The sequence below is a fragment of the Bombus affinis genome, chromosome 10, assembly GCF_024516045.1.
Source record: "Bombus affinis isolate iyBomAffi1 chromosome 10, iyBomAffi1.2, whole genome shotgun sequence".
Classification (NCBI taxonomy): Eukaryota; Metazoa; Arthropoda; class Insecta; order Hymenoptera; family Apidae; genus Bombus; species Bombus affinis.
Window position 1 is genome coordinate 3,763,242 of NC_066353.1, and position 17,077 is coordinate 3,780,318.

General features: G+C 37.9%; 1 protein-coding gene across 6 annotated transcripts in view; it reads left to right on the plus strand.

Moving 5' to 3' along the window:
- Nucleotides 1-333: 333 nt before the first annotated feature.
- Nucleotides 334-17,077, plus strand: part of LOC126921458 (disks large 1 tumor suppressor protein) — a 538,419-nt gene continuing 521,675 nt past the window's right edge. For 2 of the 6 annotated variants that reach the window (XM_050733089.1, XM_050733097.1), the window contains exon 1: nucleotides 10,453-10,570. In XM_050733089.1, coding sequence (XP_050589046.1) covers nucleotides 10,468-10,570 — 103 coding nt within the window. In that variant the 5' untranslated portion in view covers nucleotides 10,453-10,467. Of the gene's footprint in view, nucleotides 708-10,452; nucleotides 10,571-17,077 lie in introns of those variants that run through there. The other 4 variants (XM_050733096.1, XM_050733098.1, XM_050733101.1 and 1 more) reach the window with 4 other exon arrangements.

A 17,077-nucleotide genomic window follows, 5' to 3' on the forward strand; every position in this document is an offset into this window, starting at 1 on the left:
CGAAGCCTTTTCAGCTTGCGACACATACTGGAAGTTTATACAGGTGCAATTACAAACTTTGAACATACCGTCGATATTTAAATAACTTTTATTATTAATATTGAAATAATGCATTCTCTGAAATGAATTTCTTTCTCATTCTAATAAAAATATCGTCCTTAAGTATCCGATACGAATATTTCCGAAAATTATATGTGTATGTCCTCCGGTGCACTCGTAGGGGTTGCTTTCACGGGGGAGTGTGTCACGAGACGACCTGACGTCACGTATGGTGCGATCGACCAATCGGAGGTGGCGTTCTCACGACTAGTTAGTTTTCCGACTGCTAGAATAAGCGCGACGCCATATTGCCCGTGGCCGAGTGGTGGCGGCCTGTGTTTATATCCGTTTCGTTTTACCACGTTTCGACGGGCCACCGGGAGGTCTCGCGAGTGACGTGCCGAGCCGTGTATATGCCCGTCTACGCCACCCGTGAAACAGGTCGTCGATTCGCGTGACAATAGTGAACCGTGCGCGATCGTGGAGTATCGAAGTGACACACCGTTCTTTGTGTTACTCTCTTTCCCGTTTCTTCACCCTTCTGTAAAGTAGTGCCGTTTACGCTTCTTTGTCGACGTTCACCCTTTATCCATAGCCTTGTGTTCTGACGTATACGTGTACCAGGATTTAGTTGTCATCAAACGGGATGCCAGTTCGTAAGCAAGGTGGTAAGCTCTCTTATTCTATCGAAACAAAAGCCACCCTCTGAACACGTCGATTCGAAGTAAAATCCAGAATCGTCCAATGGGAGGGGCGATACGTATAGGTCACTCAGTCAGCTGTCATCTGACTGTCAGTTGCATGCCTCTTTAATCGCTGCTTTCTCTCTTTTTTTTTCTCTCTTTCACTGGTATCGGGTTATCGAGTTTCACGTGCTTTTCAACGAAATGCGAGAGAGAACGCGTGACCTATTCACAAACGGTTTAATCGTCGATACCGTGGATGAAAAAGACTTCGCCAACTCGTTGTTATTGTTAGTTTTTTCAGATCGTGCGCGAGTTGCGCACGACGCTCGACCTTGAATTACATAGTTAATCGAGAGAGGTCGCATGTTTACGGGAACGCAAAATTACGTTTGGTGTAATCGCGCGTCATTATTAAAGGGATGATTAATGATCATGATAACTTGTTGGAGTTTCGACCACGTGCAATGTTACTTGGTTTGTGGTGCTCGTGTCGTTTCTATTTCTTTTATGAACGCGATGACGTACCAGGAGGTCATTATTAAAGCTAATTCAAATCCCTTAATTAAGTAATTCCTGTAATTTCATTTCATCCATTTCTTTCATTTGATCATTTTTTTCGTTTCTTTAATCGTAATTCGTGTTAACTACAATTAGGTTGCGTTTGTTAAACGGTTAAGTTAAATTATCGAAAATATGGGAAGGATCGATAGGTGGAAGTATCAAGTACGGGATCTTCGTCTCATCGATGTAGGCCAGTATAGTAGAATATGTTGCAATAATCACACGGCTGTTAGTTGTCGGTGCTTGGACATGGTCCAAGAAAACGCAATAATTTCAGCTCTGGCGAGACTCTTTTGCCGCGATTATGTGACGAGACAGATAGGCCATAGGCTTGGTTAGCCGTATCACGTGTATTCTCTAGAAATTTCCCTTCTTTTTATTTTACCTTCCTTTACGATCGGTTTCAGTGCGTTTATTTTACCTCCCAATAAAGTCACTTTTTATCTTAATAAACTGTTCGTGACAGCTGATGCGAGTGACCCTTGGCTTTCATTAATTTTTTTTTAGACATTTTAAATTATGAATATTTACTTTGTAAATTTTGTAATGGAATAATAATAGTATTCTTTTATCTGTATTTTCCTTTTTTTTTATTGCATTAACTGCTTGATTGTTAACAATTATTTAGTGTATAATTTAGTGACATTATTTTGATTAGGAGTTTGATTTCTTTCACAAATTGAATAAACTTGTCTGTCTTATTTCTATTGAAGCGGCCCTTAAGATATGGGTTGATTCTATAGTGATCATGATATAGATGTTTAAAGATCAGGCAATCAAAGATCATAGTAAACTATCAAAAACAACTTTCTTTTGCCAACAATAGCCTTTACTACAGAGCATATAACGCTACCAAGTAATCTAAAGATAATCGTCCATCATTCGCTAATCTCCTCAAATCTTCTCAAATTCTAACAAATATATTACAATATTATAAATAGTATTTCTTGCGTAGATAATTGATTTTTTAATTAAAAACATTGGTATTTAATTAAGTATCCTTATGCACCATCTTTTCTGAGCCGTTGGTGCCTATACAACTTTCACTACGCGGAAGGTTAACGATATTTTCCACAACCTCTCTCATTAGGCTTCTGCCTATTTATCGTTACTTCCTAGGCTCCGACGCCATAAACTGGTGTCAATAGCACTTGATTTATGGACGGGTTCCCATCTAGGGTTGGAGCAAATAGAGAGGATTTAGTACTAATCGATAACTTAGTCGCAACTTCGTTCAACTATTCGAAGAACTTTTGTTTTATAAATTACGTGCGTTATTGCGTGCAATAAATTACAAAACGACATCCTAAAATGTGTCGGGTTCCATGCTTTTGGTGTTGGATTGGGAAAGAACTTGGTGTTTGAACGAAACGATCCGGTCTCGCATAAAGAAACGTAACGAGAATCTGATAGAGTTGGAGGAGAACTTCCCTTAATCCTGACTGCTCGTTGACCTCTTATAGAGATACGATGGAAACGAGTACTCTTTAGTAGTAGCACGTGCCAGCAAGTGGCGTCTCTCTCTATGTATGCCTTACCGATCGATAGGAAGAATTTTAGTAGCGCATACAAGTAGTTCGTACTTCTGAAACATAATTTTTTCGCGTCGATGTGATACCTATCGGTTGTATCGATGTAATTATTCTTTAAACGTCGGCTATACCACGTTCTTTTCTTGATATTTTCAATCACCTTAAAAGAACGAAAGAACGCATGAAAATATAGCGGCGAAAGAAACATTAGGACGTTTAAAAATTTTTGATAGACGAATTAAAATGCAGTTTTGTTTTGCATTGATCTATCACGATGTCTCGATCATTTCATTTAATATTTCTCGGTCTATTGTTGGTACTATCTTTTATTTCTTTGAATCACGTTAAAAATCCTGACGCGTTTCCATATACGCTGTTACCAAATTTCCCTTATTCAGATTTAGATTCTTAGATTTAGTGTGTATTAGGAAAAGGAAAAATATTGCTCGCGAACTTGAAAACGCGGATTACACGATTACGAAATACATATATACATAGGTGAAACACGAAGAGGATCGGTTCCACATCTTCCAAAGATTGTACGCGAGGAATGAAATCGATTGTCCAACTCGCTAAGTGCATCTTTATAATCCTATTAGAAAAAAAGATCCATGTCGATCGTTCGAATTCGGGTTGTTTCACACGTCACACTTTCTGCTTTTAATTCCAACAATCCCATTTACGAGGTGATATTATATAATTTGCAATTGGTCTTTAGGCATTTGAATTTCTTGTTTCGGAGATATATTCATAGCGTTTTCCGCGACCATGCTTTGCTTTCCTCGCCTTCGGTGGAAAAATGTCTTGCGTAGTTAATTACGCGGGCCCGGTTGTAAAACGTCCTGGCCGGTACATCGTGTTGAATGGCCGTAATTAAATTTGTCCCTAATTATCTCTATTTCGAGGTTATTTAGAAATCGTCGCGCTTCGTTATCATCTCACCACGGTTTCATAAGCGCCGCTTCACCCGCCCTTTGAGCGACTACGGCAGTGAATGGAAAAAAAATGAATTTTTTTTGTACTTCTTTCCGCTTCTTTCCGCCAGGCCCGTAAGGCGATACGCGCGCGCGACACCGAGCCAACCAACGACGCCGATAGTTTTCAATTTCTGCGGTGCAGGCGCTTCGTAGGCAAAGACGAGGACGGAGTCAAGGATGGTTTATGGGTCGGTGATTCGCTTAGCCCGGCAACTCGCGAAGCTTTTATGCATGCCGATGTATGTACATTTTATATTCCTCGGCGGTGTTTCTACGTCGTAAAGCCGCGTCTCCAACGGCGCAATGTTTTGTTGGTGAATGTGCTGAAAACCTCGAAAAAGGGTAGATTTTAATGGTATGTCGGCCACGAAGGGCCCGTCGGTTCACTTTCTGCCCTTTATCGAAAAAAGACCGTGAAAGGAAGTTGTAACGCGTTTGAAGACAAATAAGCGCGCCGGCTTTTATACCGGTTGCATGACTCTAAACAGGGCACCGCGGTAAAAGTGGTTGATTCGTGAAAGGCACGAAATCTGTTTCTTGTTCCTTTCGATTAATTCTGCATACGTGCTCGTTGCTTTATTATGGCTGCCCTTGGTGCGTAGAGAATTAGTTGTTAGCCTGTCACGTTGACTTACGTTTATGAAGAAATATTTCACGAAAATGTTATTGTAATGTTTACATATTAATTATTTACGTTTAAGTATATTAAATTTCGTGTTACTTAATAATACTTCCATATGATTACAAAATAATTTGATACTATAAAAATGAAACTTATAGAATACGATAAAAGAACGCTTTATTAGAAAGTAAGGGTAGTATATTTCAATAATTTCTATAGTCACATCCTGATTTTAGTATTCCTGAAAGTATACCTTGAACAATTCTTAGAGGCACTAGACTACTATTGTAATCATATGAACTCTAGAACTTCAAACTGTTTGATCATGATTACGATAACAGAGGAGATAAACGCGCCCTAAAAGGCATATGTTTGAATATCGTAGGATCGCGTTTGATACGAAATATTTCATCCCATGATTCCATATATGTACGATTAACTATTTACATCGGCATAACATCTAGAAAATTATTTACAATTTCCATTAGTACTCTGATCTTTGATAATACAGTATATTATAATATCATAAAAGTACAATAAATGCTGGAATTTTGTAAACGACAGTCTTTCTCCTCCGTATGTACGTTTATCGGTTACGTGCATACTTTTAATTTGTTATCTCATAGCTGCCGAATGTATGAGCGTGATTTCTAACCCGTAAATTCGCAAGGAGTTATACTGTATGTGCACATAAGCGTGACGTATGCGGAACGCAGACGATATAGGACGAAATGGGAGACAGTGTGGCTGATAATGACAGCAATGAATGGTAAGCGGGCCGAGGGCTTATGTACTTAGACGCGCTCACCGGTTTGCAGAAATCGGCTACATATTTAACTGTGTCTCGTAACTTCGTGATATTGGCGCCCTATATGGCGTATTATATCTTCCGATTGAGATATAGTTCCACAAACGATTCGTTTTTTCAATTAATTTTTCAAACTAATTTTTCAATTAGTTTGAAAAATCGTCTCGAACGATGTAGTATTCAGTTTTAATTTCGTTAAAATTTCTTATAATTTCATATTAGTTGTATCGCGTGAGCAGAAAATAAAAAATTCCGTTTGATTATTTAATGAACATTTCACCCCTAGCGAAGTCATAAATTATCAGTGACCTATATGCATGGAGTCGAACGTGTTAAACATCTTCAATTATTCAAAACTCCATTTAGATTTAGAGAGCTGCGAGTTTCCTTTTTATTACAGTTCCTTCGAGATAAAACACGACGAACTTCGAATCGATAAGAACAGGAAAAAACTTCGTTCTTTCTCTGTCTTTCAAAAAGGAAAAGGGAATAACAAGGTCGCGTATGCAATCAATGGGGGAAGAAGATCGAACAATCGCGTTCAGGTTAGCAGATCGTTGGCAATCGTCGATAATGAATCCGTCCAGACAGTGTAGACAATGCTCAGGATTAAAATATGCTGGAAAGCGAAGCGTAGCATAGGGATGACGTTAAATTGGATTCTGGTAGCTTTAGGAATATCTATTCGCATGCTGCACCTACACGCCGTCTGGGAAAGTTCCAGCGAAACAATTCGGTGGCTTCCGTTTGGTATAGAGTTCACAGGTATTTCACGGTATTGGTTTCTGCCGTAAATCCGTTGACTTAAGGTTAACCAAGATCGTTAATGTTAGTTCGTATGCATATCGCTCAGCTGGATTCTTCGTCCTTTCGGATTCTCTCATTGTTCAAGGTTTTACTTGTTTACTTTTCTATATAAAAGCGGAAGCCATCAAATGCTGCCTTTTAAAACGATTTCCCCTCTTGAAAAAAGAAAAGTTCCAACGAAGTAAAATCCAAAGTGATACGGTGTTTTGCATATTTATATGTTTAATATATTACTAGATTATTAATCCTTGTTACTATTAAATGTAAATCTCTTACTATTTTAAACGAAATATACAAGAAATATTTATCACATTTTAAAGTTTGCAAATAATTATATCTTTTAGTGAAAATAATATTTTTCTAATAATTAATTACAATATCGTCAATTCATTACTGGAGCATTAAACGAAATCTCTGTCGAATATCATAAGTTCATCCTTTCGATCTATTTTCGTTCTTGCGTATTTCTATTTCAGTGTCAGTTTAAAGAAGATAGGTATAGCCAACCAGTTAAATTATTTGATATTCGAGTACGATTTATTTTCATCACCAACGTCAAGTTCACGAGTCTCGTTTGCCTTATTCCTTAGGAATCCCACGATTCTTGGGAATCTATTTATTCGTGCAAAGTGATTATTTTGTTATTTGTCCGATATCGGCACGAATGATTTACGTATAAGCTTTCTAATCACGAAATCGCGATCGAGTTTTGTAATTTAATTGCATGGTAATTTTCGTGCTTGCTAGATTGTTCCTGGTGATATCCGCGGTTCAGCTTCCTCTGTGGTCCCATTGTTCCAATCCACTCTGATTTCATTTTACACCAGCGTGCGGTCGAGTATGCAGTCAGTTTCATCATACTCTGACTAGCATCAGTCACAGCATTTCTATCTTTGGACGTATCTTACCAATTAACGTGAAAACAGATACAAATAGTAGCCAACTCGCTACGTTAGCGTTGTTCAGCTCTGCTTCAACGCACATAAATCATTCAGAGCTTAACTGAATGCGCAATGGCCCAGTGGGAAAGTTTCCTGATACTAATTTCGACAAAGAATTTCGTTAATGATTACGAGTGATAGACGGCTGAAAAATCGTAGAATGTGAATAATATGTTTATGAACGTAAAGTATAGTATAGAACTACGCTATATTTTGCTCCACAAAAGTATTTGAACACATACCGTAGAACTTTTACGTCCATACTGTAGGTATTACGTAAAACATTTTGAAATTTCATTAACGCTGTAATGACAAAAGATCGCCACGCCTGTATAGGTAAAATTTGAAATCAATCTGAAAATGTATTAAGTGTGTAAATATATTAATTAAACATATTACATCGAGTCTCATAACAGTATTAATGACATCAAACCATTCCGTGTAGCGTACATATATTCATAAAAGATATCTCTATAAGTGTAAACACTATAACGCATAGGTTTATAAGTACCTATAAGCATCTTATCATGAGCATATAATTAACGAGTAACGTGGTCTCTTCGTTATTGAGCGATAAGATTTCACAATTTGGCATTGTATATATTGCTCATGTACGTCGAAACATCTGAAATACGTGGAATGAAGTAGCACGTTCGATGATTCTATGAACGCTAATGGTCAGCGTATTTGCTAGCGAGGAAGGGGATCTACAGCGATTATTCTCGATTAATATCGGTACAGATTCTCGGGAAGTTGATAGAATTATTCATGTTGCAGGTATTACACGTGCAATGGTGTGGCCGTAAACCTAATTGTGTCCTGGAGAATGTACATACAAATGTGGGTGCGTTCACAGGCAGTGAATTTCAATAGTTAACAAGTCACTTTACCTGAGAATTCTCGTTTGCTGCATGCGTACTCTCGGTATCAATAAAATTTCGTGGCTAATTATGTCTTTTTGTTGACGTTCGCTTCTCGTCTTATCAAAATAATTTTTTTTATAAGTTAAGGTTGAGCAGTTGTTATTAAAGTAGGTTATATATTAAGAGTAGTTATTAAGAAGGTTCAAAATTAGGAGGAAGAATAAGTATATAACACTGAAAAAGAATAAGTCGACAAGCTCGTCAAACTGATCGAGTTTCATCGTTAAGCGGATGTACTTGGCGTTGCTGAGCAAGTCGTTGTTGCCAACTAATATCGATAGATCGTGTCTGGCGAACACCAGGTTGGGCGTCCGTGACGTTGCGTGTTATCAATTCGTGTGTTGAAATCACTCATCTGTCTTTAGACTGTGCCGCTCGCATGTGTTCACAAAAATGGAAAGTAAATGCCGCTTTTAAATATTTAAAATTATCTCACGAAGACTATGAAGCGTCCTTAGTGCTTCTTCCGTTTAGCAAATTTACATTGGCACACAGCGGACGATGATTAGAAGAAATTTTTGGAGGAATTATTGTACGTTAATATTTCATCAATCTCTGCTCAATGGTTTAATAATACTTTGGTTGATATATACAATACTTTCGCATTTTGGCACGGCTCAGCTATGAAAGAGACGAATATATGCGTAATATCGAAAGATGCACACTCTCGTGGTATTACGTTTGCGTTATTACGCAAGTTACACGTGGACAAATATTAATTCGCGTATGCATATTTATACGATATATTTGACTAGCTCGCATGGGAATTTTATGCAATACGTCTGCAGGAGGGAGGATTGAAATTAAATTCTACCTGATTTTCAGCACCGCGATATAATAACTTGCTTATTGCCAGTTGCAGAAATTTGAGAGCGGCACTAGTGGAAGAGATCTTTACGCTCGATTGAGAATTGTGAAGTTACAGTACATAGTAGAACCGAGAAATTCTATATATAGAAATTCAAAAAATTTCCCACTAGACCTTCGTTAAAAAAATGTTTATTAATAAATTTCCCTTATTACCATTAAAATTACATATGACGAATTATCATAATTTAAATATGCATTCTAATATTCATGGAATTTATCGATCTGGACAAGTACCTGGTTCAACGCACGACTAAAGTATTTATATACATAATATATAAAACACTAAACCGGATATGTGAGTCTATAAATGTTGCCTGCATGTGGGGCACACGGACGGCCGTTCACACGTGTAGATATATCTTTACAGGCGACACACAGTGTAGCGAACTATCCACACACAGGAACTAACATTAAGTGTATACGCATACGAACACATAGAAAGATGCTGCGTATAGACATGATTCTTCTAATGTGGAGCGTCGCCGAGAATGTTAAATTTAGGGTATGTACGAGCAGTCGATTCTCGAATGGTGCCCACGCATGTTGCAGGTGCGTCTGTCGAACGGTTCGAAATTGCTTTTTCAACAAAACAAAGATTCCGAGCTGTCAGTATTTTCCATGTTTTATTTGGATAGTTATTCGAACCGGTTCTCCGCCGAATTATCGACATTGACATCGGTAGCGAGTTCGCGAAAATCGTAACCCGTTCATGAATAATTTTCCGTGTCACGTGTCATCGAACCGCCACCACGTGCAGAGGCGTGACAATACAAATAAATAGGAAGCGTGTTGGCGAAGCGCCAGCGCGCGCCATTGTGGACTCTGAAATTGGAAATATATATCTCAATCGAGGTGGATAATGGCGAAAATGATCGAATGATCTTTTGCAGAATATATCCCGGAACTTGTATTAGAAAACATGTACGTGTGATAGGCTAAATAAAATTGTGTGAAGTGTCGATAAACAAATAAGTTGAAGATCAAAGTATAACATGGAAACTTTGTGATACGACGAAGTCTATGGAGACTATTGCTTCATCAAGTCTGCGTTTCAGCGAACTTTATTAGATAATTTATTTTCGAAGAATAAAGATACGTAAAATATGCAACGAAGATATCGCTAAAAACGAACAAAGAAAGGAGATTATAATTGTTGATAACAGATCGAGGACTGAGCTGGATGGAAGTATTTCGCTGATGTGGTAAACGTTTCGAGTTCTGTGTGATGACACAACACGAGTATGTGAGAAATGTGACTGCTGTCTATGTATTATATATCGTCTATACGTATGACGATATCTGGGCTGTCTCGTGTTGAGATTTTTTTCAGACGTGTCTCGTTGACTCCGTTTCGCATCTACGGTCGATAATCTCTCCATTTTTCTTTTGCTACTTTTCCAACTTGTCTAACTTTTTAACGAGCTCACAACATTCGGGAATTGCGTACAAAATTGTGTTGTATAGCGTTCGAGAGGATATTATCACAGTAGATTCTTTTACAATAAGTACAATTTTATAGAGAATTTTTTTTCCGACATTGTTAAAGTGCAGTTGAAGTTGGAGAAGCTGTTACGAGAAAGGAAGTGTTGCCATTCGATATCTATATAATTAACGAACTATACGATTCTGTTGAAAGATTGCGAATCTGAAAGGATCGTTTTCGAAAATTTACAATATACAACTTTGATATTACAATTGAATATGTGGTTGCCGGTAATATCTATTCTATGGACCATTGTGAATCTGGTGCAGCGCAAACTCGTAATGAAAAGTGTGATGTATTCTACGTTAAATGGGACAGCAGGTAAATAGAAGTTTGCACTAAGCTTTGGAAGCTTGTAGAAATACTTTTTATAAAGACTCTATCCTAAATAATTAATCAATCGTTCACATATTTCGTCTAATAGGATAGGAAAAAGAAGCTGACCACCGACCACAATAATCTGTAGCAGAAAAGTATCGATTATTCTCTCGCAAAGATTTACGAGTATTTCAGACATGTGAAATTACGTTTTACTGGGTTAGGTATCAATGCAAGTAGTCAGGCGATTTCTATTGTCATTTCTCTGTTCACTCATGATTTATGTGATTCAGAGTAATGTCGTATCAGAAGGTCTGGAATTTGTTTCTCTACGGATTGCAACCGCAATTCCAAATACCGAACTAGCTAATTAATTAGCAAATAACTGAATTGTTGGAATACCTTCCGTGACTCATTGCTATTACAGTAATGTTTTGGTAACAGCAAAAAATATTCAAATGTATGGAAGTCGAGATAATTAAAGATTATTAATCTATGTGATAATCTATAAATATATAATTAACGAAGTAGTCACATACTTTTCGTGTTGGTGTTACAAAGATCGAGTAAAAAAAGACGATGATATGATGTTGTTACTTTAATTGGATATCGAAATTGATTTTTTTACCATGAGTCCGTTCGACGTTTAATATATTGTGTTTAACTGTTTAATATATAACTGTTAATAATAATATATAACTGTTAATGTTATAATATAATAATAATATATAACTGTTAATATATAACTGTTTAATATATTCTGTGTAAAGGTATTAACACAAAATAACTATGCACACTCATTCTTGCCCTTATACTTTTGCACGCATCTCCCTTTTTCGGTAACTATTTCCGTCACCTGAAGTTTTTGGATGGCGTAAGCGAATGAATCTTGTTGTCTTGTGTCAAATATTTGAGACAGGGTAAGGATGAAGACAATTTCTGCTTAGTAATTTCCTTTGCGCCACACGTAGATACACTAACCCTCAAATAAAGCTATGATAGCCTGCTGCGGATCATTCCAAGCTTGTGGAGTCTGTTATAAATTATCCCGAGAACGATTTAAGAGTGCTTATAGAAAACACTGTAAGTGTAAAAATTAAAAAATTTTGATTTCTTATTGAAAAATGTTCTACATACCAATGAGAATACTGTAGTATAGAATTGAAGTCAAATTTCACTTTCTAAATGGTTATTAATAATATGAGAAGATGGCATCACAACGTTGTCTGTATAGAGGAAAATGTAAGCGCTAATAAATATTAGTCGATCGTTTCTTGGCTTTTGTGTATGCCATTTACTCAAATGAATGAACATTGATTTTTCTTTGTAACTAAGAGGTGGCATGGGTTTTTTCTTCGAGCATACGAGGTTTTTCTTCAAATACATTTTTCTTTTTCATGAATTTGGATTACATTATGCATAAGGTTCCTTTCCCTTCTAAAAAAAACTTGTTTCTTGAAGTGTATTCTATGAGCATTTTTCAATTGGACTTGAATCATCTCAAAGCCGGAGAACCTTGTTTTCTATGAGCTGTATGATCTTTGAGGTAGAAGGATTCGTCGTGGGTTATTCCGAAATTCTGCCACCATTACATAATTATACCTCTGAGCTTCACAACCATGCCGGGTTTGACAAGTTCGATATCACAAAACTCCAATCTCGTCTTCAAGCGGATCTCTTTGGCACTGACCTTATGGAACTTAAAGTCTTAAGATTATGAAGTGGTCCAAGACGGACTTCTAGATGAACTCATGGAACTTGAAGTCCTAAAGTCTTGTGGTGATCTTTGACGAGTACCTTTACTTTGAACTCATGTTCGAGTTTCCAGGGTCGATAGTCTATCTGTTCTCACGATCTTGGATTCATAGAGTTTAATGTCTCAAGATCTTCAGCTGTAATTATTCTTACTATCATCTAATTTAACTTCTTTAAATACTCTTCGTGTTTTTACAATACAAAATTAGTTCTCATATTTCACATGATATGATGTATACATAAATTTCCTACCATGAATCCTATTGAAAATTAGGAAGGCTTCTATGAATAAATTAATGTGGCGAATATATTATCATATTTCCATTGTACCTGTTTGATATTATGCTAAGTACAACATACTTAATATAACTAATATAGTAATATAATATATACATTTTGTTATATTATATATATACATAACGTGGAATGTGCAATATATTTAAACTTCTAAATTCCACAAAATGTAATATACAAAACTGTTTAATATATTCTTGTATTATGTATAATCACAGAAAGTGAGAAACAATTTTAAACAGATAATGTAATATCATTGAATATAAAACATGTTAGACAAGGTGAAGAGTTCGTGTATGGTATGCGTGAGACGTTCCAAAATTTGACTATAATTTAGCTCACGAATTGGCAACGAGAAGAGTTTCAGGAAGTTCTCGATGGACGAATAACGGAAAATCCCGGGCTTTGTGATTTAACTGATTTGGAGTGGTGAATTATATGTGGCGTATTAACCATCGTGATGTCAGGATTCCAGACAGAATTCAACGAATAAATTGGCATCGTTAGAAGTTCAGGACAGGCTTGGCTCGTCACATTAACATAGCTGAAAATCCAAGACGGTGTTTGAAGAATGGATTGGCAATAACCGAGCACGACTTCTCGGTGTTCTTGCGTAGCTGACGCTTTGAATTCTTCTCATTCACCGTTCCTCGTGCTCGTCTCTTCCTTTTCTTCTTCCTATCCTGGCCTTTACCATCGTGTTTCTATCGTGTCCTTTTCACCAGCCTGTTGGACTCTAATTCGTTTCATCTTCTCATCTTTCTTTATCAACGTCTTGTCTCTATCTCTTCCTCCCTTTACCCACTACTTTTGCGTGTCTGTCTTCAAAATTCGTTCGGGGTTACCCAGACATGACGTAGATGCCCGCTATTCTGGTCATCGTGTGACGTCGTCCTCAGGGTATTCAGAAATAAACTCGAGTGGCAAGGTGCTACTCGTCGTGTGGCCTCTTTCTCTCGTCTACCTCTTTTAACCTCCATTTGTCACTGTCGTTCCTTTTGGTCCGCGATGATTCGCGCCCAATTTCGACGATTATTGTGTCACGGACAGCATCAAAGCAGAAAATTAGTAGACCAATTTAAATTCGCCCCACATTGTTAGTAATACGATGAATAAACGAGCGGACAAGTTCTTTGCTCGCTTGGTTTCTCGTCTAGAGTCACTGTTCCCGTCGTTAAAACGATTAATAATCACCTACATAGTTGGCAGACGATGGTATAACCTTGCGCTAGATTTTCTGAAAAGCAACGTTACCATGAATACCTTTGGGTCATTGTTTTTCGATTAGGGACGGATGTACTCAAAAGTTGTTACGATAATTTATAATTGAAAATTAAACGGAACATTTAGTATTGTTTAAAAGTCTAAAAGTATGTATCTTGATACAACGATATCTTTTGTAACATTGTTAACAAGTTAACTTGTCCGATGCAAGCAAGTTGCTCGACGTGTTCTCTCTAAATGCTCATTCAAGGTGCAAGTGCAACGAGAATAGCTTGTACTAGGTTTACCAGGTCCAAGAATGACGTCGTTTATTGCGCTATATTTTTGTGGGATTTACGATCTTCATAGGCATACTTAACGAGTTTCTTTATTATCTTGAGCTTTACAACCTTTCGCGATATCGAACGTTGTAGCGCGATGTTCAGCGCAATTGAAGCATAAAATATTTTCGAAACATAAATTATTAAAATATTATTACCAGAAACTTTTCAAACAGGCTTTATATCGTTTGTGCGAGCAAATTATATTTCCAATCACCGAGTATTCGCTAGGATGCCCGATAATTCATCGAAAAATACACATACAATCGTGTATTCCAGATTGATTCACCGACAGTTCGAGTAGTTCGAACTTGGGTTTATTTATTCCGTTGTCTGGCGCCGAGAGAGCGCCAGTGCGGTTACCAGATTTAATTATACGTACGTGATTCGAGGTATCGTTCTTCTTCATTCTCCTTGCGGCGTTGAATTTGAAAATTACAGGAGTTGCGCGACGTTCTCTAAGAAAATCTACCGTTCTTCTTTCTTTTCGATTACTCAGAAAGTAGTTTACTAGATGAGCCGGCAAAAGTGCCGGACAGAATCCAGGGCAATCCAAACAGCCGGAAGTTACATTCGTTTGTCAACCAGTCGGACACGGTGCAAACGAGCGACTCGTGGCGCTCGTTCGCCGGCAACAAAAATTTAATTAGAGAGACATGACTTTACAGCCGTGGGCGGCCTTTCTTTCGCCGGATAATGAAGTAACGCCGCCAGCTAGACACTTGTGGTTAGTGTCTAAGGGCTGGAATAGAGGGCAAAAAATTCAGCCAAGTTATACTTAACGACATTTCTCTATTTTTCCTTCTATACTAAGTGAACGACTGATTCGTTTTCGTGTCTCTATTGATCCGTTTCTTTATTCATCTTCTTCTTTCTCGTTTTCTCTTCGCTTCATTCTCCTTCTCTTATTCTTTGATCTTCTACCGTGGTCGGGCCTTTCGTTTCCTGCGACCCTGTCCTCCCCCTTTTTTCGATTTCCTCGACTCTGGCCTTGGCGTAAATACATTTCCGCATGGAAAGCGGCACTTTCAAACTTCGCGACCCTTCTCCAAAGCATTTATCTTTTATCCTCGTAAATGCGGTTGTTCGCCTCGATTTCGCTTGTCTCTGTTCGCCTCACATCATCTCGCCGTCTCAGAAGAATAGAGATTTACCACTTCTCTACACCAAGGCACATAGGGGGTTAACGTAGCTCCGGTTAGGGTAATGGAACTATTTTCAACAACGATGGCTCTTACCGCACTATCTTCGGCATATCTTGCGTTCCCTCGTTTGGGTTTCGTACAGGTTTAGATGTAGTTTTAAACCTAAGATCGTCGTCGCGCACTCCTCAACGAGAGAAGTTTCGTCGAGACGCGTTTGTGCTGTGTTATGATATACGATTTCGTTTCTATTACTATTAAATTTGCGCTCGATATATCTGATTTTATCTAGTCATTAAATATTTGGCTTTAATCACCACTAAATCGTACTTTAGATTGGATTTTTCAAAAGAAAAGCGAAGACAAACTTCGTATCGATTATCATATCTTACGCTTTCGAGCAGGCCTAAGTTTTTCACATTAGATAAGAACAGGTTGGAAATGGAAATTCTCCGTACACAAAGTCAAGGAAATTCGAATTTGAAAGTTCGATCAAGATATTTAAAACTTATTTGCGATCTGCTATAGATTCTCTTCGAACAATTTGATGACGAACTATCCTGTTTCTCGTATCATCGGGCATAGAAAACTCATTATTTCCCTCAGATATATAATTTCAGTTTCCGAGGTAAACGCGGTTTACGCAGGTCGACGAACAAACAGGTCTTGAAATTCGTTCTGATTAAAATTTCTTTCTTCTAACTAGTAAAGCATCCGCAGCCAAGTGAATACGTTTCGTACGAGAAGCTTCATTTTCCTCCTTTTTCGTCTCTTTTTTTTCGAACCGTTCGTCGTCGTCGTCTTTTACGGTCGGCTCTTACATTTTCCAAGCCAAGTAACCGTTTTATAATAGGTAGAGCCAAGTAATTAGGTACGTACATGTCCATCGAACGTGGACATAATCGACTTTCTTCTTTGCTTCGAAACAGCTCTTTCGAGCTGATTTTACCAGCGGCGAATGTTTCCATCCTCTTTATTACAGCGATGAATTTTTGTCGTCAAAGCTGGCAAAGCTTTTCCCTCGTTCACGGAGCTTCCCTGTTTCGCGTCTTCGCATCGGCGAGTTTAATACCGCTCCGGGGTTAACGGGCTGGGTACGAAAATATTTCTTTCCAAAGGTATGGATGCGTTTCGCGAAAACGCGCATTTCCGTTTCGTCCCGTTTCTCGGATCGAGGAACGCAAACGTTTAATTGTTGAATCACTCACGACGCTCTACTTTTCCGATTATTTTATGCAGAAATGTACCTCTACAGAACTATGGATATCTGACTGTGTTCGTTGAGCCATTGTCTAAGTCGAGAAAGCGTGCGTTTGTGACGATTCGCGATAATACGATCGATATTTATTGTTGTACGGTAAAAAGGAAAAAAGAAAATGATATCGCTGCGTTAAAATACAGCCGTTTATCGAGCATTCGTCCGACACAGCGAATAAATTTCGAAGTTCTCGAAGTTTTCTTCGATTTCAGTGCACTAGGCGGTTGACCCGGGGCAGTTCCCTGTTCGTTTTTGTACGTGATCTTTGTGCAAATGTTGGAGCACAGAGGTTCGATAAACGTTGGAATAATTTCTGAATTCGTAAGGGTAAACTTCACAAAAGTTTCTCCTTTGGCGTTTTTCATTTGACATGCTACACGCGTCTTGTGTAAATTCCGAACGAGACGCGAATATTTTCGTCGGTGGTTCTTTGTTGTAAAAAATAGTTCTCATCTAATACTCCTGTGCTTTCTACGTTCTAAATAATCGCGTAAAAATAATGTTACATACTTTGAGA